Below are 21,148 nucleotides of genomic sequence, written 5' to 3'. Positions count from 1 at the left end.
GGTAGATTTGGTACCAATATCAATATGTTTTGACTGTTTTGTGTGCTCATGATCGAAAGACAAAATTACGAGCAATTTGGATGACACGCTTATTGTCGCAATACATAGAAGTTGAAGAGAGAAACAAAATATCTCAGCAAAAGTGTCAGCCATCCATAGCATGATATTCTGCTTCAGCAAAAGATATGTATATATGAAGTTGCAATTTTTTCAATCTTTATGATGATCATGCCAAAAAGATATGACATCCCCTCAATAATGCAAAACTAAGATGCATGCAAAACTACCACTTAGATGATGTTGAAGGATTTCAATTAGCCTATATATGCCCTCAATAATGAGAAGGTTTTAAAATTAGTATTTTTCAAGAAGCAGCCTATATATGCAACAGGGAACTAGAGAAAGAAGAAAATTGTGACTTAACAAATTACAAAGCTCCTGCTTCCACACAAGTAAAATCTCCACTTCTTCAAAGGTACTTTTGTTCCCTTTCTCCAAATAAACCACATTCAGTACTATATCATCATTGACAATAGAAGTTGGATTGAGTTAAAACATACTTAGTGAAGGAGATTAGCGTTCATCCACTATCATGTTTATCATCTTTACGATTTATCACTTTTTTTATCACTTTTGGATCTTGATCTTTTTCCTGTATTTATCTAGGTAATTATCTAGAATCTTTAGTGTTTATCTTGGATCACTTCACCAATGTTTTTGCCTCTATATACATGCCATCATGTTTTACATTTTCTAGTTAAACTTGATTAATGAATAAAAACAACCTCAGGATTTCTCTGTTTCTCCGTCTCTTCTTCTGTCATTTTTTTTTCTTATCTCCTTAGTTTAATTTCTTCCTCTGCTAAAACCCAATGGCTTTGTTTGGAAGACAGGACAGGTCTGGACAGCACAAAAGAATAAAAATTTAATTTTGAGGCAGCTTTTCTGGTGGAGGAAGAAGAAGGTAAAGATGGCCAAAGTAAGTCATGAATGAAAAATTCTATTCTGAGGTAACCCATGTGTTTAGAGGGGGCAATTGTCCTGAGCTCTTATGGACACTTTCCCTAACATTTTGCCATCTCTACCTTTTCTTCTTCCACCAGAAAAACTGTCTCATACTGATATTTTATTATTTAGTGTTGTCCAGACCTGTCCAGCAATCCAAACAAAGCCTACGGGTACTATATCACTTATTAGAGTCTTAATTCATTTTGAAAAGACTTATTTACTATTTTACCCCCTAAAAATAACTTCTAATCTATCTTTACCCCCTAAAGTTTATTTTGTATCACATTATCTCCTAAAACTTATTTTCGTGTATCACTTTGCCCACTTCCTATTTTTACAAACTTTGGAAATCAATTAAAAATAGCTCCGGACTCAGAAAAATACACGAAAAAATTCATACAGACTCGTCTTCACTAGTACTAATTTACTATGGAGTTAAATTACCAATTTTTTATCCGAGTGTTTCCAAAAAATTAAAATATTGTAGACTCTTTAGAAATTCATAGGATAATCTCCCAAACTCCAAAAAATACGAGGTTTGCACCGTTGGTCTTCTAAACAATAACACTACCTTTCTTGTGAACACTTTCTACCCAAAAGACCTTTCGTTCTTAGAGGAAAATAAATTTCCCTCTATAAAATAAATTTTAGAAAAATTCTAGAATTTCCGTAAAGTCTCAGAAGAATTCTCTAAAACAAGTTTTTGGTAATTTCCAAAATATTTTTGAGAATTCATCCGAGACTTTACGGAAATTTTAGAATTTTTATAGAGGGAAATTTATTTTAATTTTCTACAAATAAATTTGGACTTCCCAAATTTTTTAGAAATTCTCAGAGAGCAAATTGGTACTTTGACCGCATAGTAAATTAGAACTAATCAAGACGAGTCCGTAGGACTTTTCCGTGTATTTTTCTGAGTCCGGAGCTATTTTTAATTAATTTTAAAAATTTTAAAAATTGAAAAGTAGGCAAAGTGATACACGAGAATTAATTTCAGGAGGTAATGTGATACAAAATAAACCTTAGAGGTTGAAGCTAGATTAGAAGTTACTTTCAGAGGACAAACTAATAAATAAGCCTTTTGAAAATGTAATGGAGCATGGAATGAAATGGGTAAAAGATGTGAGAAAGAGCATAGTTAACATAGATGTGTATGATTGAGCATGCCTCATTATCATACCTCTCTTCTCCTTTCCTTCTACAACTTATCTTCATATTTATCATTATCTATAGTCAATTTATTTGTAGCATATATATATATATATAGACTCCTTCTGTTGAGGTATATCTCAACTTATTTATGTTGAGGTATACCCTGTTGGGGCCCACACGAGTCGTTTTGTGTCGATCCGAACCGTTCAATTTTTACATCTCCATAGATAAATCATCATTGCAAAAAATTAGCCAAATCGGAAACCATTTGTTTTATCAAAGTTAGATAGGCAAATGATTTCCGATTTGGCTAATTTTTTGCAATGATGATCTATCAATGAAGATGATCCTTGCGAACAGTTCGGATGGACACAAAACGATTTGTGTGGGCCCCAACAAGGTCATACCTCAACTTATTTATGTTGAGGTATACCATATTAGGGCTCACACGAGTCATTTTGTGTCGATCTGAACCGTTCATTTTTTACATCTCTATTGATAAATCATCCTTGCAAAAAATTAGCCAAATCAAAAATCATTTGCCTATCTAACTTTGATCAAATAAATGGATGAACCAAATATTTTCGATGAAACCGTCCATTTGTTTTATCAAAGTTAGATAGGCAAATGATTTCCGATTTGACTAACTTTTTGCAAGGATGATTTATCAATGAAGATGATCATTGCGAACGGTTCGGATCAACACAAAACAGCTCGTGTGGGCCGCAACAAGATCATACCTCAACATAAATAAGTTGATATATGTATATCTCAATAGAAAGAACCTATATATATATATATCATTTTGTTATACACTCCAAGTCTCTGTAAGCCAAGTACTAAACTTATTATTCATGGGCTTAAGTATGAAACCCAAACCCCACTCCCCCAATCTTCCGCAGCTCATAGATATCTAAAATTTCCTCGCTTCGGTATTTGAACATTTACTTTTTGGGAACATTCTTCACTTGATGGTGAGTTGGTGACAATGGAAAGTAAAATATTATGTTGTATATGTTTAATGTTTGAATTTTTTTATGGATTAGAATTGATTTTTAATCACTTGGGGCCATAATCTCTAGCTCATAAATCTTAAACCCTTATATAACTTATTTGTGACTACACAATCACAATTATTTAAATGTTAATATACTAAAACGGTGTAGCTACTCTATAAAATAATAAACACTAAACCCAAAATCAGAAATCAGAAATCCTTGAACACTAACATATATTTATAAACGCCAAAAAAGCGTTATAGACCTTAGCCCCTTATGAACTCAAACGGTTTGTCACACAGTTACTTATGCCTCTTAGTGATGAAACGCTTATAAACCATTTAGCACAAAAGAAGCCATAATCTAGTTGGTGGGATGCACTTTTTTGAAGTATAAGGTCAGGTGTTCCAATCCCCCCAACCACATTAAGCTCATTTTCTTTCTTTAATGTGGAGAAGACATGTGACGCATGGATATATATAACATGGAAATGAGATGGCATGTGAGGCATGGACAACAAGAAGATGACAAATGGTTCATGGAAAACATGGAGAATAGTGACATATGACAGTTTGGCAAAGGTCTAGTGGGTGATCGGAGCCACGTGGCGATGATATGTGATGACAAGTGGTAGGGTATTGGTGCGACATGTGTCAAATGGGAAGAACATAGTTAAAATTGACAACTTTGTCATTTTTAAAGCCCCAAATGCCCATTGACTTACTCTTTTGAGTTTATTGTAATCAAAATCCAAAACTCATTGACCAAACCCAAAAATAAAAGCTCAAGACTTCTATTATGTAATCATGAAATATTTTATTCATTTAACTTTGATGATATCATTATTATTATAATGATCCTTAACTCCACTATAGACTTTCAATTGTATCATTAACCCACCAAATATTTGCAATTTTGAAAATGTCCACTCTTATCTTTACAAATGATAAGAAGCTCATGTTATCAATGTGGAGGTGCTAAAACAACGACGACGTTTGAGTTTTTTTTTTTTTTTTCCTAAATCACTGTCATTGTCATAATACCAAGTCCCAAATTAGGGTGGATGTGACTGTATAACCTTGAATTTTGTGTTTTATGTGTTGTTGTAGTTTGTGAATTAAATCCAAATTCTCAATGTCATGATAAGTAATAATTCGATGAAAGAAAATAATCAAGCCAATATAACAGATAAATCAAGCCCACATAAACACACCAATAGTAACGAGGTTTTACAAAATTCATCTATATGTCCTCAGGAAAGATCTTTGTTCTTCACTATGAGAATAAACAGTACAAGATTACAATTGGACTAAATCACATAACTCAATCCCCAAATCCTTTGTACACCATCTCTTATAGTGTTTCCTAAGAATCCTAGTTCTCTCACCCATGATTAATTACCAAATCATGCTCTCACCAACCTTAATTGGGTGCCTCTCACAATCCCTAAAGCCTTACTCTCACAATTAACCTGAGAACTCTCCCTTCTTTGTTCTAATTTTCCTAAAACCCTAAGTTCCTATTTATAATTCATAGGCCTTAGAATATAATCTCGGATGAAGTAGGAAACAAGTTAACTTTGAGTAAGGAAATAAGTAACCTTTATACACAAGGAAAACCCTAAAAACACTCAAAACTTGCCCAAAACGCAGTCCAAAGCACATCAATCGATGATGTCTTCGTCAGGATTGTTCCCGCAGAGTTTATCAAAATTTAGCAACACAGAATCAATCCCGCAAAGAAAAACACTATTTTTTCTTTTCTCTTGCACTTCGCAATCAATCCTCCTTCAATCCTAAGCCCTTTTGTAACCTTCCAACACCATGGAAAAGCTTCCGTGAACCCAAAAATCATCAAATGCGAACCAAATTTTTTTGGGCACTGCATTATGTTGGTTTATTAATTCTCAACATGTTTATGTTTTTGTAAGAAAAAAATATATATCTATAAGTATCCATAAAGCGTGTGGGTCGGCCTATTAGGGCATCTTTAGTTTTGACCTAAAAAAAACCTTTATTAATATTATTACAGTAAATGATAAAAAAGGTTCCCTTAGGAAAAAACCTTTATTAATATTATTACAGTAAATGATAAAAAAGGTTCCCTTAGGATCCCATAAAAAAATAACCCAACTAATATAATTAGTGTTAAAAAGGTTCAACCATTTTTGTTAGGATGATAAACAGGCCCACAATATAGAATGAGTAGCGTGTTTGTACAGTGCTGAATGCTCGGCTCCTTTAGCGAGCGTTTGTCATGTCCTCCTTTATTTTTGGATACTTCACAGGCCAGTCTAATTTTCTTTCATCTCTTAGACTAATACCTTAATGCTTTTTATTTTTTATTGAGGTCCAAAAATATTGTCTAGATGTTTTTAATTTAAAAAAATGTCTAATATTATCCTAAAATTAACGATATTTAAATCTGAATATTATCCTAGTATTATAATAATATTATTCTAGTTTTATATTATCTTAATATTATATTATCCTAAAATTAATTGTGGGATTTTAATTATATAAATCTAATAAAAATGCATCAACCCAAAAAAAAAGAAAATAATCAAATAAGGAAAAGAATTCTTTATGGGTACATTTCAATTGTACCAATCGATCGATGGTTTGTCAGCATTTATGCTATGGTTTAACTCTGAGATTTTGGGTAAAATCCCATAGCCAAACTCTAATATAACATCTCCACCAAACTCATTTTATACCCTAAAAAGGGATGAAGTGAAAATATAGGGATTTACCCTCAAAACTTGCACCCAAAATCCCAGAGCTAAAGTCTAACATAACGCTTCTACCAAGCTCATTCTATAACTTAGGAGGAGATGAAGTGAAAAGATGAGGATTTACCCTCAAAACTCTGGGAATGAAGCAACATGGCCAAGTGATCGGCAGCAGAAACCTAGCGTTCGGATCAGGTGCGCATGTTCGTTGGTGTGCACCTAATCGAATATGTATATATATATATATATATATATATATATACAAGCCCTTTTAAGTGTGTGATCCCATAAATAATTTTATTTGTGGGATCCCTCATAGGGCTCACTTCATATAATATTTTAACGATCCAAACTGTCTATTCTTTTAAGACTCTATTCAAAAATCATCCTTGCAAAAAATTAGTCAAATCGAAAATCATTTGTCTATCTAACTTTGATCAAACAAATAGACGAACCAAATATTTTTAACAAAACCGTCTATTTATTTGATCAAAGTTAGATTAGTAAATGATTTTCGATTTGGCTAATTTTTTACAAAGATGATCTATGAATAGAGGCCTAAAAAATAGTCGATTCAGATTATTAAAAACTACATGGAATGAGCCTATCTACTTCATCCCACATTTAACACTAAATATGAGATCTCACACTTGAAGCTCTTTGTATATATATACCAACCCAGGTATTGATACAATTGAAATGTACCTATATATTAATTTTTAAAATAAATTCAAATGAATTATCTTAATTTTAAGAGATAATATGAGTCAAAATTTTTTAAAAATCCAATTTTTAGACCTTAGCCTTAAAAATTCAATTTAAATACAAATCTAAATTCCTATATAGTTTTAGTCTAAATGATCTTTTAAAATTGGACCTACTTCTAAATAAGTTTATTTTTCTACTAAACGGTTGAAAAACCTTTGCCAAAAAAATAATAGAAGCCAAGCGAAAACAAGACATTCTCCAGGGATAACGCCCTTCTCTCTCCCTCTTATCTCCAATCAAAATCAGTCATCCCTGCAGCTCGCTCACTCACTCACTCACTCACTCATGAGATATTTTGAATACCGTACAGAGAATTAGCCACAGACAACACCCCACACATGGAGACCCTTCTCAGGGTTGGTTGCTCCTCATTCCCAAGAACTCCTCCAATCCCTCATCGTTCACTTCCCAGTAGAACCCCAACTGTCTCAGCCCTACGAACAACCCCACCTCCTGGTAATAAGCCCCTTGATCAATTTCGCACTCAAAAGCTTTTGAAACGCTTCGTTTAGTAGTTTGTATGTAATGGGTTTTAATTCATTTTTTCGGCATTGCAGTGAGTGAACTTGCAGAAGAGGACGTTCTGCAGACGTTCTTTAAGGAAAGACAACTAAATGGAGACTTTGTATCGAAAGTTTCTGATGTGTTTTGGCAGAAGGAGTGTACGAAATTTGGCGGTGCTGATGATGTTGGCGAACTTGCTGCTGCAGACACCCCTCAGCAAGCAGAGCAGGTACAAGAACAAATTTGATGAATCAAGCTGCTCAGGATTAGTGAAAGATTATACATTTTAGTTAATGTGCCTCAGTGTTGAGATTTAATGAATCAACCCATATGGATTCTGGGTTTTTTTTAGGGGGAAATAACAATTTTAATTTATTTGTTCAAATTTGTATCCAATATGTGGTTATTGCAAAAGTGCTTCCCTGCTTCTAAAGTCTTAACAAATTTATCATTTACTGTCAACAAGCTGGATTTGAAGCTATCTGCCTTATGATTATTATAATTTGATGCAATCCTAAGCTGTGTTGTAATCCTCAACTGACAATTTGTGTTTGGAAATAGTTTTTGGTTTGTAATTGCTTTTTGTTTTTCTGGCCCAATTTTTCATCTTTCCCGAAGTCTCTTAAACTGCAAGAACAATTTTTGTTTTTGTTTTCTAAATGCTTGCATTCCCACATTGCTATCTTATATTTTTATTTTTTTTAAATAGAGCATGTAGGTAGTTATGAGGAAAGTGAAGTAATTGTTGCAAGATGTTGGGTTTTTGGCTTTGGAATTTATATGAAAACATACATTGTCCTCGTAAAAATAAAAAAGGGAGTTTTAATGTATGTGAGGGTATTTCTCGGAAAGAATAAATTTTGGATACGAAAGGGAGTTCCCTCTCTATAATAGTATAGCTTATTGTTTTCGTAAAGTACTTATGCATACTCCAACCAAAAAAGAAAAGTACTTATGCATACAGTGTTTCTTTTTTGTTATTATTTTTTTAAATGGCACATGAAGTTATTCTCTTAAGATCATTATGTATATTGGATCTTAGAGAATTTACAGTCATTCTCTTGATATCATTTTTCTCTTTTGTACTTTCATACTGGTGCTTTAGTTTCTTTAGTTACAATAAAGGAAAGTTTTAATATGTGAATGTCTGTGGGAAAGTTATGTAGTCCAGTGATGCACACGCTTTGATCCTTGAGACTTAAACCTTGTGAGCATGGATTTAGTTAATGAATCAGTTGGCAAACAGGATGAATATAATGAAGGTCAGGAGGGCCTCATTTTGCTTCCTAAGTTCCTGAAAGACTTCATTGCCATTGCCTTTAGCATTTTTTTTTTCTGATAATTATTGCTTTTTTGTTTCATTTGCTCAAGGATTACTATATCCAATTGCTAAATGTCTTAGTATTAGATCATTTCAAATTTAAATTGGTTAGAAAACAAATTTATTCACTTTTTATTTTTTTTTAATGAATCTACATTTTTAGGTTGTGACAAATGATGCTGGTGGGTTTTTGAAACTGTCAAGCACTCAGGAATGGGTGTTAGGTGACATATCTGCACCAATTAATAAAAAAGCCATTGCTAAGGTATGCTTTTCATGGGTTATCCTAACATAATAACATTTCTCTTATGCTTGCTTTGAACACTGCCATAGTGACAAAAGGAAGGGAAAAAGAAAGAAAATTTTTAGAATTGGTTTAATCTAATGAAACTAAAAATAGTGCCTTTCAAGGGGGATATTTGATATTTCTATCTGTTGTTACCTTACACGTCTTAACAGGCCTTGCAGAATGACAGTGAAAGAAGGAAGAAACTCAACCTTCTTAGATATGAAGCTGTATGATACTTGAACTCAGTATGTTCCTTGGTTTTTTGTGTAAGTCAGTTTGGGTTATGTATATATTGTTTCCAATATATACATATGTGTGTGTATGCGTGCGTGCGTGTACTTGTCTCTGCGTGTGTTTTTATTTTCCGTTGGTAGGCAATTAACGCTGTTGATTCTTTCTTCCAGAGTTTCTTTTTTAGGTAAACTTTCAGATATTTCAGAATTTATTGTTACTCTTTTTCTTTTCTTCTTGCCCCCGCCCTATTTATTCTGAAATTGAAATTGCTTCCCAAGTTACTGGGAAATGGCTTTGTCGATGTTTGTTGCTTTTTGCTGCTCTTAGTTTTAGGCTTTATATTTTTTTTTTCTTCTTGAAAAAAAAAAAAAAAAAAAAAAAAAACTTAAACCCGAAATGAATCTATATATATTATGTTTTGCAATCAATATCAAAGAAAGGCTGAATCTATGTCCTTCTTGCAGATACAGAGAGAACTGATGCTTTTATCCATTGGTATTGGAACTGCTTGTACTGGGTATTGTTTAGTAGTATTATCATTCCAGGTATACCTTTCAAGAGAAAAAAAACTAGCTTTAAATTTAGTGTTACCAATACTGCCATTTTGTTGGGAATGTTATGTTTAATTGATGAAAGAATGAATAGGAGTTAGTGCCTGAAATAGTACAATAATGGTTTTGGCTTTGTAAATTCCCTAGTTTTATTATGTTTTTCTTTTTATTTTTGGGGAACTGACATGCAAGTTAACCATGCAGGCTGCTATCAGTTATGCGACAGGAGTTCTTTTCAGGTGTGTTGATACAACTTAATATGTTGAGGTTAATTTTTCAAAAGCAATAGCTTACACCAGTGATCGAGACACAATTCTTGTTTTATCAGGTTTACGATGATATACCAAGACTTGCGGTTATTTTTTTATTTTTTATTTTTTAAATGATAAAGGTTTAGGAAAGAGCAGAGGAAGTTTTTCACTTTGTTAATGCAGCTCTTTTTATTTGTGATATCTCAAATTTTAACTTATATAATTTTCGAAACAGTTTCTTGTACCTTAAACTCTTGTACCAGCACGTTGACAACATATCCAGAGAAGCAGTCCCTCAAATTTTCAGGCAGAAGAAATCCAAGAAGTACAACAAAAAACATCTTTGTATTGTTTCTTTTAGTAGTTGGTCTTATTCTCTCTGTTAAATATTCCTAGCGCTTGTTTGCTCAAGCTAACATTCATTTTCTCATCCAGAATTGGAATAAGAAGTGAGGATGTTGAGGATTTTCTAGAGAAATCCATAAAGGGTTGTGGTATTGCTCTTTCATCCCCAAGGCTTGTGATACCAGCAGCTATATATGGATTGTGGGCTCTGTCTCATCAATATTTTGCCAGTGATCTCTTTGAGTTCCAGGTAAACCTAGAAACTATTCTTGTGTCACAAAATCCTTTTCTGAAACCATGCAACTTGACCGTTCATAGAAAGGCTGAAGAACTCAAACCGATAAATTATTGTTTACTGCTTATTGATCACAGCTTGTTCCAGCTATGCTTGGGATGTTTGTCTATAAAGCTGCTGCTCTTGTTCAAGTCTATAGAGATAATGAAGACCTGCAACTTATCTTTCCAGATAATGAATAAAGCTCAAAGTGACTGAAACATTTGTTTTTTTATCTATTGGAGCCTTGGAGGGGTACATCTCCACCTTCTAGTTGATAATTTTCACAAGCAGAGTTATATGCTTCCCAGAATTTGCCTTATATGGTTACAAAATCAGCCTGCCTTCTCGAGTACCTGTATTATATCCTCTATGTATAAGCATCTTCAAGATAATCTGAAGACTGAAGTGAAGTAACATTCGGACCCTGATGCCCGTTTGATTGAATGGTTCAAGTTAATTTCTGGAAGTTATACCAGTAGTTGATCTCTGTTGATTGATATCCGATCAAGTCATGTTTATTTTACAGTATCCAACAAAGTGTGGGCTGTGAAAATACTCTAGCCATTCTAAATATCATGTACAAGTCTCTGTATTAGTTTTTTCGGCTGAGAATATACAATCAAAATATAGAGTTCTTCTTGAGGCCCCCCCATTTCTTTTATTTTCCTGCAAAAACTTGGGTGGAATTTTTTTTACTTCCAAAACCCCACAATCTGTTTTTCTCAAATATTTTCAATCTTACCCCTCAATATATATATATATATATATATATATAAAGACAACAAACCAAATTCATCCTCTCTCAAGCCCCACTGCACCCCCACCACCCACCACGCCGCCGGCTCCAGTATCGGTAATCCCTTCTCTCCCTTCTCTTATTTCTTTCTCTTTCATTCCCCTCTTTCTCTCCCTCTTCCCTTCTCTTTCTTGGGGAAGGAGAAGGAGAGAGAGAGAAGGGAGGAGAGAGAGGAGGGGCTGACAATGGAGTGGGTGGGTGGGTGGGTGGGGTAGGATGGGATGGGATGGGATGGGATGGGATGGGATGGGATTGGGATGAATATGGTATGTTTGTCTTATTATTATTTGCACTTAGGGGTAAAATTGGAAATATTTGAGAAAGAAATTGTGGGTTTTGAAAGTAAACAATGGGGATCTTTTAAGGAATGCTAGATGTCTTCTCCTTGTGACTTCTCCTTATGCCTTCTCTTTTCTCTCAAATCTCACTCATTTCACGGTTAGTTTCACAAATGGAATCTAGATAGTTTTTATAATAGTTAAATTACCTCCATTACTTGATAACAGTTATATAACTAATCGATTTCTAATTTGATTAAGTTTTTTATTGAAATAATCTTTAAAAGGTGATCTAAAAAATGAACAAATCTGATTATAAGACTAATTGCAAAATAAAGAGAGAATGTTCAATAAAAAGACACAACTGCACTATCCAACAAGTCATATACAATTTAGCCTTGAAGCCCAAATAGCACTATGCTTAACTCATTGCTGGTTATGATTCATATGTAATGCCAGTAGATATGGCTCATGGTCGGCCTTATATCACAGACATAACAATAGAAAACTCATTTAATTTTGCAAGGATGAGATGCTCCAAAGTCCAAGCAGAGAAACAAGTGCGGGAGTGTTCCAGTGAGAGTCAGTCCACCCTAAACTAACCCACTCTCACTCGTACTCTCCGACCAGAAGCACTTTACATCTCTCTCTGACTTCTCTGTGGCTCCGATCCCAAACCCTAGAGACCAGAGAGAGAGAGAGAGTAGATCCACTTCCTCATCAATGGCTCAAGCGAAGCCTGGCGAGCGCCAAGTGCTGGAGTCCGTGTACTCGGTGATCGCGCTCGTCTTCATCCTCTTCGCCTGCGTCGAGCTCTGCGACGCCGCCACCGTCGTCGACGTCTACCGTCTGATCCAGTACGACATCTCCGGTGCGCCGTTCGGATCTCGCCTTGCCAGCCTCAACCACCATGCTGGCTCTCTGCACTTCCCTCCTGGCTCTGATCTCTCCCGCACTGTCCTCATCATCCCCTTACGCGAACTCAACATCTCCTTCGTCAAAGGTACTCTCTCTCTCTCTCTCTTTCCATCTTAGAGTTGAATGAATCTTAAGGTTTTTTTAGTAGCTAAATAAGATATGTTGAATTGAACTTGAAATATATGAATGTTAGAGAGACCAGATTGAGCAGAGTGTTTGACCCCATTGACTTTTTGTAGTATATATAGCTCATTTTTAGTGCCTTTGTTAAGTTGGTTGAGTGTTGACCAACTTTCTTCCTTTTCGCTAATTGCTGATTGAGAGATTGTTAATCATGTGGCAGAATATATTTCTCAAAAGCAGACACTGGGAGGCTTGCTGTTTTTGCTGCCCCAGATGTTTAGTCCTAAAAATAGAGAAAGGGCAAAAAGTAATCATCAAACTGATGGAGATGAGCCAATGAAGAATTCTTTGGCCGAACTCGAAAAGCTACTCGTACATTCCAAGATACCTGTAAGTCAAGCAGACATAAATTTCCTTATTCATTTTGCATTCTAAGACATATGCTGTTGTATTTAGCTTTATTAATGCTTAACAACTAGCTTCTATTGTGTCCCTTTTACCTCAAAACTTCCTATGTATAATTTATTAAAGTATTGATAAAAAATAAATACTATTATTTTCTGAGTTTTTTTTTTTTTGGATCAGTTTCTGATTGTTCAAGTGTTTAACCTTGGTTTAAGAAATAATGAATTTTTTTCCCTAATGCCACAAACCATGTTATTGAGGTTTTCTTTTGATCATTATAAAAAATCAGTTCAATAGAGCTTTGGTGACAAGCTACTTACTGTTGCTTCTTAGTTACACAACCCTTGTTACCATGCAGCTTTTCATAAGGTGGTGAACTTTCTAAAATCCTATAAAATCATATTTTTCCCAATGCCCCAACCCCCAATTGTTTCGTCATTCCTTGTCATATCTTGCATCTTCAGTTTGAAGTAAATGACCCCTCAATTGAAGTACAAAAGTCATATTTTTTGTTGCACATGCCATATTTTTCATTTATATTAATTAGTTAATTGTGATGACACATGTTCATTTTGTTAGCCCATGCTTAAAAGTGCGTTCATCAGTCTTTTCTGCACACGTATGAATTATGAACTATCTTAGGGCATTTTCATTCATCTTGTTTTTTATGTCATTTTTTTATGAAAATTTGAACCTTTGACCTATCTGAATCAAAGCCACAAAGCACTTAACCGTACCCTCAAAGTTCAAGCCAACACATCTCTTTGCAACTTTCACACATGAATGATAAAATTGGAGGCCTCATGACTGTCTTAAATAAGTTCTCCCATGTTTGATTTACCGTTCAATCATACTACAAACTTAATTAATCGTAGCATGCTCTAATTACTTTGGCTGTATAGGTGATCAATGGTGATGCAGGACAGGAGCAAAGGGCTGCTGTCCAGCTATAGTAATAGGGCAAAAACCACAGTAGAAAGGAAAATCCAGCAATAACAGTAGAAAAGAGAGAGAATAAAGCTATAGAATCAAAGTTGGAACGTAGATAGATGAGTTCTAGGTTTTGGGAACCCAAAAGAAGCTCTCAAATCTGAATTATCAGAAAAATATAATGCATAAAAAAATGTCTATTACAACCTAAGCCTTAAGCTTATATAGGAAAACAATTTCCTCAATTGACTAGGAAAACAATAAACCTTAGCTAACTAGGAAAACATAAAGTAAAATTACCTTAAAGACCTAATGAAATAAGGAAACTAGACTCTAAATCCAGGTAGGAAATAAAAATTAAAAAGCTACTAAAAAAAATAATAAGTTTTGGAACCCTAGGAGATGCTCCTGCATCAAATGGCCATAGGATTCTCAAAAGTGGCCTTCTACATTCGCTATTACATAATTGACATTTCTAGTTAAAAGTTTCTAATTGGTAAATGTATTTACGTAGTCTCTAATTCAAGATTTGACATTTCTAATTGGTAAATGTATATACCTAGTCTCTAATTCAAGATTTCAAGGTAGAGTGTCATAATCTATTCTACTTCCATATTCTACATGTTATTAGTCATAGAATGATCCATGCAATTCTTTTTTTTTTCTTAGAGTCTTCCTAATATTTTTATGGGACAGTGCTTACAAATATGGGTGAGATGTTAATCCTTGATTGTTGCACCATATTTTGTAAGAACTTTATTAGAACTTATTAAAAATTTCTTTTAATCTAGTCAATGGGAACCTAATCAGTTCTTTGTTCTAGTTGCAGATGTAATGAATTGCATTCCTTATCCATAAATGAAATTATTTTCATGTTAATTTTGGCTTCTTTGTGATTCACTGCTTAAATGATGTTTTCTTGGGGAATCCAGATGTTACAATGGGACTAATTCTTTAGATACTTTTTATTTTTTCTTCTGCCTTAAAGTTATTTTTGTCTAAAGGATTATTTGGGTGTTCTGTTACAGTATCCTGTATATTTTGCTTTTGAAGATGATGATATTGAGGCGGTGTTGGCTGATGTCAAGAGGAATGATGCCACCGGTCAGCCTGCTACTGCAACTACTGGCGGGTACGTAATCAACTTTATGATCGAAACTATGGCACTTGTCTCTAGACAGACAGCTGCATACTAATATGGATGTTATATTACAATTAGATGAATTTCATATTTATTTTATGTAACTATATTTGTCTTATAAAAGATGGGTCCTAGAGAGAGAGAGAGGGAGATTGGGTTATAGTGAGAGGGTGGCCCCTAGAGTGAGTTCAAGTCCTTATAGATTATACAGAGAATGTGATGCGGGGATTGAGAAGAAAATCTTTGTGTAGCAAGTTCATCAGGATTCTGGAGGAGCGGCGATCAAAATCATTGAAAGAAATTGACTGAAGGTGGACCTTGGCTCAGCTTACTGGTTGTAGTAGGCTTAGAGGAGGCAGTGACTAAGCTTATAGATAACTTATTCTTCAGGAAACACTAGGCATATGATTCATTCTTTTGGATTGGAAGGTACTTGAACAAGAGTGGCATTTATCTTGAAGTGGTTAAAGTAAAGGTTTTTTACTGTCTTTTGCAGCCCTGTCTCTAGGATTTCATATAGCCAAACACACCCTATATCTGGGCATGGACCAGTGTTGGTCACCATAATCAAATCCATATAATCTAGGTCCTAGCTTCGTAGGCTTGAATAGTGATTGTCATTGTTCACAAGAGTGTATTATAGACATTTTTAGTCATGCCAATAACAATGTACTTATAATATACTTGTTATTCCTCATTTGGCATGAGCTTGAGGAGGTCATAATGTTTAATTGTCATAATACAACTCTGAATCTCTGATCCTTTTTTTTTTTTTTTTGGTGAAACATTGCAGATACAAGCTTGTTGTTTCAGTGTCAGAACCTAAGAAACGTGCATCACCCACCATCACAAACATTCAGGTTCGAATTTGAGGGAAAAAAGTCCCTTGTTTATTTCCCACATTCTTTTTTGTTTTTTTTTATTTTTCTTTTATTTATAATGTATCCTTGTGTTAGCTACATTTCCCTTTAGAAGACTTTGAAGATTCTTATTTATTTGACTTTGAATGTTCCTTTTGAATGAGTACAGGGATGGTTGTCAGGATTGAAAGCAGATGGAGATGCAAATCAACTTCCAACTATTGCTATAGTAGCATCATATGACACTTTTGGGGCAGCTCCTGTATGTAACTTTACAACATATCATCAATAGCTTCAGCTACTGTTAACCTTATAAAGGTGCACTTTATGTTTGTAGGCTTTGTCAGTGGGAAGTGATAGCAAAGGAAGTGGTGTTGTGGCTCTTCTTGAAATTGCTAGGTTATTTTCTATTCTCTACTCAAACCCTAAGACAAGAGGAAGGTACAATTTACTTTTCGGGTTAACATCTGGAGGACCTTATAACTACAATGGAACTAATAAGGTGCTCATCTCCTGGTTTATTACAACTTTCATTCTATCTTCTGTTATTCCCTTATCCATCTGCTTAAATCTTCTGTCATCTGTTTATCTATTATTGCTTATCTTAGTTATTTGCATTTTACAGTGGCTTCGGAGTTTTGATCAACGACTGCGCGAGAGTGTTGACTATGCTATTTGCTTGAATAGTATTGGCTCATGGGACAATGATTTGTGGATTCATGTGTCTAAGCCTCCAGAAAATGCCTACATAAAGCAAATTTTTGAAGTAAGCTGATTAAATTTTACGGGATAATTATGAAATATGTTTGAATTACATTTAGTGCTGCATCCTATGGTTTAAATGTTGGGATTTCTTGTAGGGTTTCTCTAATGTAGCAGAAGAGTTGGGCATTAAAGTTGGTCTGAAGCACAAGAAAATAAATATATCAAATCCTCGAGTAAGTTTATATACTTGAAATACCATATTAATGGTGAAGAAATAAGAATATTTTATTATGTTATAATACTGGTATGAGAAAGATTTCTACGACTAAGTTCAATGCTTAATGCCTCAAGCTAGGAATATTTTTGTTGTTATCCACTTTATTCTTTGGAACAATAAAACTATTATTTATCATAACTCAGGAAGTAGTTTGCATTGATTTGTCTAGGCTATGTACTTGTCTTTGCAAACCTGGTTGCTAGGTTGGTTGCAAATTGTGTACCAGGGGAGCTTATGATGTCTACAGTCATTTTCAGTACTGGCTTAGACAGGGAAATTATCAGAACTGAATACCATAAAAACATATCACAATTCATATAATGAAGTTTTATGAAAAATGTGACAACTTGATAAAATAAGAATAGAAGTATTTACCCAAATATCAGAACTAGGATAATCAAACTGATTATTCTGTTATGCATGGGATTCATTGTGGCTTAATCTATTTTCATCTTTATATATCATCCACAAAAACAAAACAACTCCTCTATAATAATTTACTGGTTCAGCCTATGTCGAGGTCAAACCTTATGTACACAGTTTTTTGGTTTGTTGTTAACTTTTTGGTGCTACAACTAAACAGGAAGCTACTTAGTTTGTGTTTTCTGTGAGCTTGTAAATCAATCAGGATGCACCTTTCTTCAATCTCTGTTTTATTCTTCCTAGTTACTTTTCCTTCATTGCTTTAAATATGATGTGCTTTCAGTGCACTCCTATATTCTACTGTTTATACTGGGTGATAAACCATTTTACTTGCTGTAGGTAGCTTGGGAGCATGAACAGTTCTCACGGCTGAGAGTTACTGCTGCCACCCTTTCTGAACTCCCTGTTGCTCCTGAACTGTTAGAGAGCACTGGAAGTCTGCTTGATGGCTGGTTCTGTTTTCTTAAACCCACTTCTCTTGCTGCTGGTCCCCTTATTATAAATATTCTTTTGCTGAGATCTTTGTTTTTTTGCAGGTCTTTTGTGAGTGAAACTGCAATCATCAAAAGTGTCAAGTTAGTTGCTGAGAGCCTTGCGGTAAGGTTGATTTATCTGGAAATTAATCTTTAGCTTGTTTTTGTTATATGATTCTCTTCTTAATTCTAAGACTATCTCTGTAAGCATTAACTCTGTTTTTTAGTTTGTATACTATCAATTTAACTGTACTATTACTTTTGTCTTACAAGTTAATGTAAGGAGATACAGCGTTTACCAATGTTTTAGAGAAAACCTAAACCTTCTATAGGTGAGAGATTTATGTAAAATATTCTGCCTGTTAACATTGAATATATTTGACAATTAGACTGATGGTCTGGAGAGGCATGATGAAGTCTATCTGGATCAATGGTGTGTGCCTTAAAAGCTTTGGGTGACTTGCTTTATTGAAGTGGAAACTTGGGCATCATGTCATTTAGAAACTTTGTAATCATGTTATTTAGAAACTTGTTCTTTCATTTACACTGTAAATGGAGCTAAGCTTGGTTACTTCCATGTCCTCGGATATTGGAATTAGAAGAATTTATGACCTAAATGTGTTTGTGTATTCATGCGCACAATTAATTTATGTTCATTATCAAAACAACTTTGATATGGCAATAGTTTCTTGAACATGAAGTGTGTAACATTGTATTCTGATATGTGAATTGCTAAAATATGTTCTCATAGATTTGAATATGGTTAACCAGAAAAATTACTAAATGGGTTAGAAATAATTGAATGCTGACCTTAATTGTTTATAATCTCTAATGCAGTCTTCTCTTCTATTTTATGCAGAGGCATATCTATGGTCATGAAGGAAAGAACGTTCAAATCTTTGCAGACAACAGTAGTTTAGCAGTTAATCCTTCTTACATAAAATCATGGTTGGATCTATTGTCACAAACACCTCGAGTGGCGCCATTTTTATCAAAGAGTGATCCATTTATCTTGGCATTGAAAAAGGTTTTTACTATTTTCATATTTTCCATACATTTTATGGTTTATTCCTCTGTATTTGCAATTGCATTCACTTAATAATACGCTTAAATTTTTTTACCATTAAATATATACATTTATGTTCTCTAGTTTTCTTAATTTATGAAAAAGAACTAAGTTAGAGAGTTGAAAATAGGTTGGAAGCATCTACTGTTTCTCTATTGTTGGCAAATGTTCCGTATTCAATCTTTAGAAATTTGACAATGATAGATATGTAACAACTGCATTATGCAATATTTTTTATGTAGAATTTTGGGGTCTTCTAAAATTAGAATGACTTTTTCTGAAATCACATTACCTAAATTTAGACTTCATGTGTGGCATATGGTCAAACTGCAAGCATGCCAACTTGCTCACAGGTAAGCATTATTTAGGAATTGGGGAAGGGCAGCACCCAGTGTGTTTCAGGCAGCCAATTGTAGGTCGGGTAGGGTATTCTGTGCTAGACGATAGGATAAGCAACGAAAGAGAAACCAATAAAATACCGGGGGAGGGTGGACCTTATGGTCAGAGAGGAAACATCAAATCAACTTGCTTCTTAAAGAATAAATCTTCTCTCTTTCCCATTTCATTGGTATTTGTTTTTGACTTGTCAGATTATATATTATTGTTGACAGGAATTGGAAGATCATACAGATGAGGTTAATGTGCAACATGAGGTGCTTGATGGGATGTTTACTTTCTATGATTCAACTAGGGCTAGCCTTAACGTGTATCAGGTATTAATTGTGTATTAGAAAAAAAAAAAAAAAAGTAAAAAGGTACCAATATTGTGTTATTTTATATTGATTTCTCATACTTGCTACTTTTCTAGTTTAACCATTCCATCTCCAGCTCTTATATCAATGCCCTTTAGTAATTACAAAATTCTTGGTTCAATATAGTTTCAAGGCATTATGTAATTACAACTTTTTTATTTAAATGTTCTATTTATTTGTAACAAGGGTATATGTAGGTTCTCTAATTGTTATAAAGGTCAAGCTTAAACAAGTTTCTCTTCAAATTTCTTTTATGTTTGAACTGCCAAAGGATATGGAGATAGAAGGGTTCAGGAATTGTGTCATATATTTGTTTCATTTGTTTTTAGTTACTCATCAGTTCTTTCTTGGCCTAAAAGGTAATCAGTTCAACCATGTTATTTCAGGTTGCTAGTGTGACATTCGACTTGCTGTTGCTTCTAGTGCTGGGATCATATTTGATAGTACTCTTCAGTTTTCTTGTCATCACAACTAGGGTATTGCTCCTAATCCTTATAATATCAAAGCATCAAATTTTGATTAATCCCATTCTCATACTTGTTATGGTAGTTTGAATGGAATAGAGCAGAAATCTGAATTTTCTGAATCTCTAATGCTGCTCTTTGGCAGGGTCTTGATGATCTAATTAGTTTATTTCGACGACCTCCCTCACGTAAGGTGAAAACAGCTTGATTACCAGACGCAGGATTTTATGCCAGAAAATTGCTTTTTGGTACTGAAGAGTCTTTGTGGCTTAGATAGATTGAAATGACAAGTTTACGAGTTTGTTAGTGGTTCCATCCATGTCTTGGCTAGTTCATGTCACGAGGATCATTCAGCTGCTGGTTATAGGAGATTTTTATAACTTATTGCACCAGAATGAGAACCATCAAGGTGCTGAGAAAATTTTTGTTGAGATTCATATTTTATCCGAGTAACTTTTCTGGGCATAGGATGAAGTTTACGTTTGTGCATGACAATTCCATTGGAATACTCGCCAAACAAACATGGGCAAGGTGAAGATAGGAACATTTGTCTATTATTTTGCTAGAAACATGATCAAATCGCAGCAAAGAGATGCAAATTTAGATGTTTTATTTGTTTGTCACTTGCTAGTTAGCAGAAGCCAATTTTTCAGAGTGATCAATTTCATCACACAATTTGTTTTGCTCGTCTGCTATGTTGTATGTCTGACCCTATTAAGCTCCGTATAATGTGGACTATGATGTGGTTTTTAGGTTAAATTAGGCTTTTATCGTTGTTTATTCTGAATTTATTTGCGTCCTTCTTATTCATAGTTCTAACCAACATATTTATTTTTATACTTGACAGTTTGTAGGCCTGACCCTATCAATTTGGTATAAATTGATAATTGTATTCGCTTTGATCGGTCGTATAATCCGAAGGTGAACCACACAAGGTTGGGGGAAGAGATAAAAGAATGTTACTTGTCTAATATGTTCACTTTCTATATAATTTTCACATCAGTAATGCTAGGTATACCACATTTTTATACCATAATTTCATACCACCTTATGTGGCAACTTACATGGCATTCATACATTGGATACTAAAAAATAAAAATAAAAATTC

General features: G+C 34.2%; 2 protein-coding genes across 4 annotated transcripts; both read left to right on the top strand.

Moving 5' to 3' along the window:
• The first annotated feature begins 6,838 nt into the window (after positions 1-6,838).
• Positions 6,839-11,077, top strand: LOC147299107 (NF-kappa-B inhibitor-like protein). Of its 2 annotated transcripts, XM_086244435.1 has the most exons (9): positions 6,839-7,113; positions 7,215-7,390; positions 8,646-8,747; positions 8,942-8,998; positions 9,470-9,550; positions 9,761-9,795; positions 10,043-10,132; positions 10,243-10,402; positions 10,525-11,077. In XM_086244435.1, exons 1-9 carry the CDS (start codon positions 6,996-6,998, stop codon positions 10,627-10,629), a joined length of 924 nt encoding a protein of 307 aa, XP_086100561.1. In that variant the 5' UTR covers positions 6,839-6,995; the 3' UTR covers positions 10,630-11,077. The 2 variants fall into 2 exon arrangements, with proteins under 2 accessions (XP_086100561.1, XP_086100570.1); XM_086244444.1 differs by lacking the exon at positions 10,043-10,132.
• A 923-nt stretch (positions 11,078-12,000) lies between these two features.
• On the top strand, positions 12,001-20,818 carry LOC147299106 (M28 Zn-peptidase nicastrin). 2 transcript variants are annotated; one of them, XM_086243890.1, is made up of 14 exons: positions 12,003-12,506; positions 12,765-12,934; positions 14,908-15,011; positions 15,814-15,880; positions 16,050-16,142; positions 16,218-16,382; positions 16,506-16,646; positions 16,741-16,818; positions 17,625-17,737; positions 17,822-17,882; positions 18,618-18,785; positions 19,436-19,537; positions 19,963-20,052; positions 20,186-20,818. In XM_086243890.1, the coding sequence occupies exons 1-14, from the start codon at positions 12,227-12,229 to the stop codon at positions 20,246-20,248; spliced, it is 1,695 nt and encodes a 564-aa protein (XP_086100016.1). In that variant the 5' UTR covers positions 12,003-12,226; the 3' UTR covers positions 20,249-20,818. The 2 variants fall into 2 exon arrangements, with proteins under 2 accessions (XP_086100011.1, XP_086100016.1); XM_086243885.1 differs by having other exon boundaries at positions 12,001-12,506; positions 17,625-17,882.
• The last annotated feature ends 330 nt before the right edge of the window (positions 20,819-21,148 follow it).

Source organism: Dryas octopetala, chromosome 1 (genome assembly GCF_963921425.1).
Source record: "Dryas octopetala chromosome 1, drDryOcto1.1, whole genome shotgun sequence".
Lineage (NCBI taxonomy): Eukaryota > Viridiplantae > Streptophyta > Magnoliopsida > Rosales > Rosaceae > Dryas > Dryas octopetala.
This window is presented reverse-complemented; position numbering and strand designations above follow the sequence as displayed.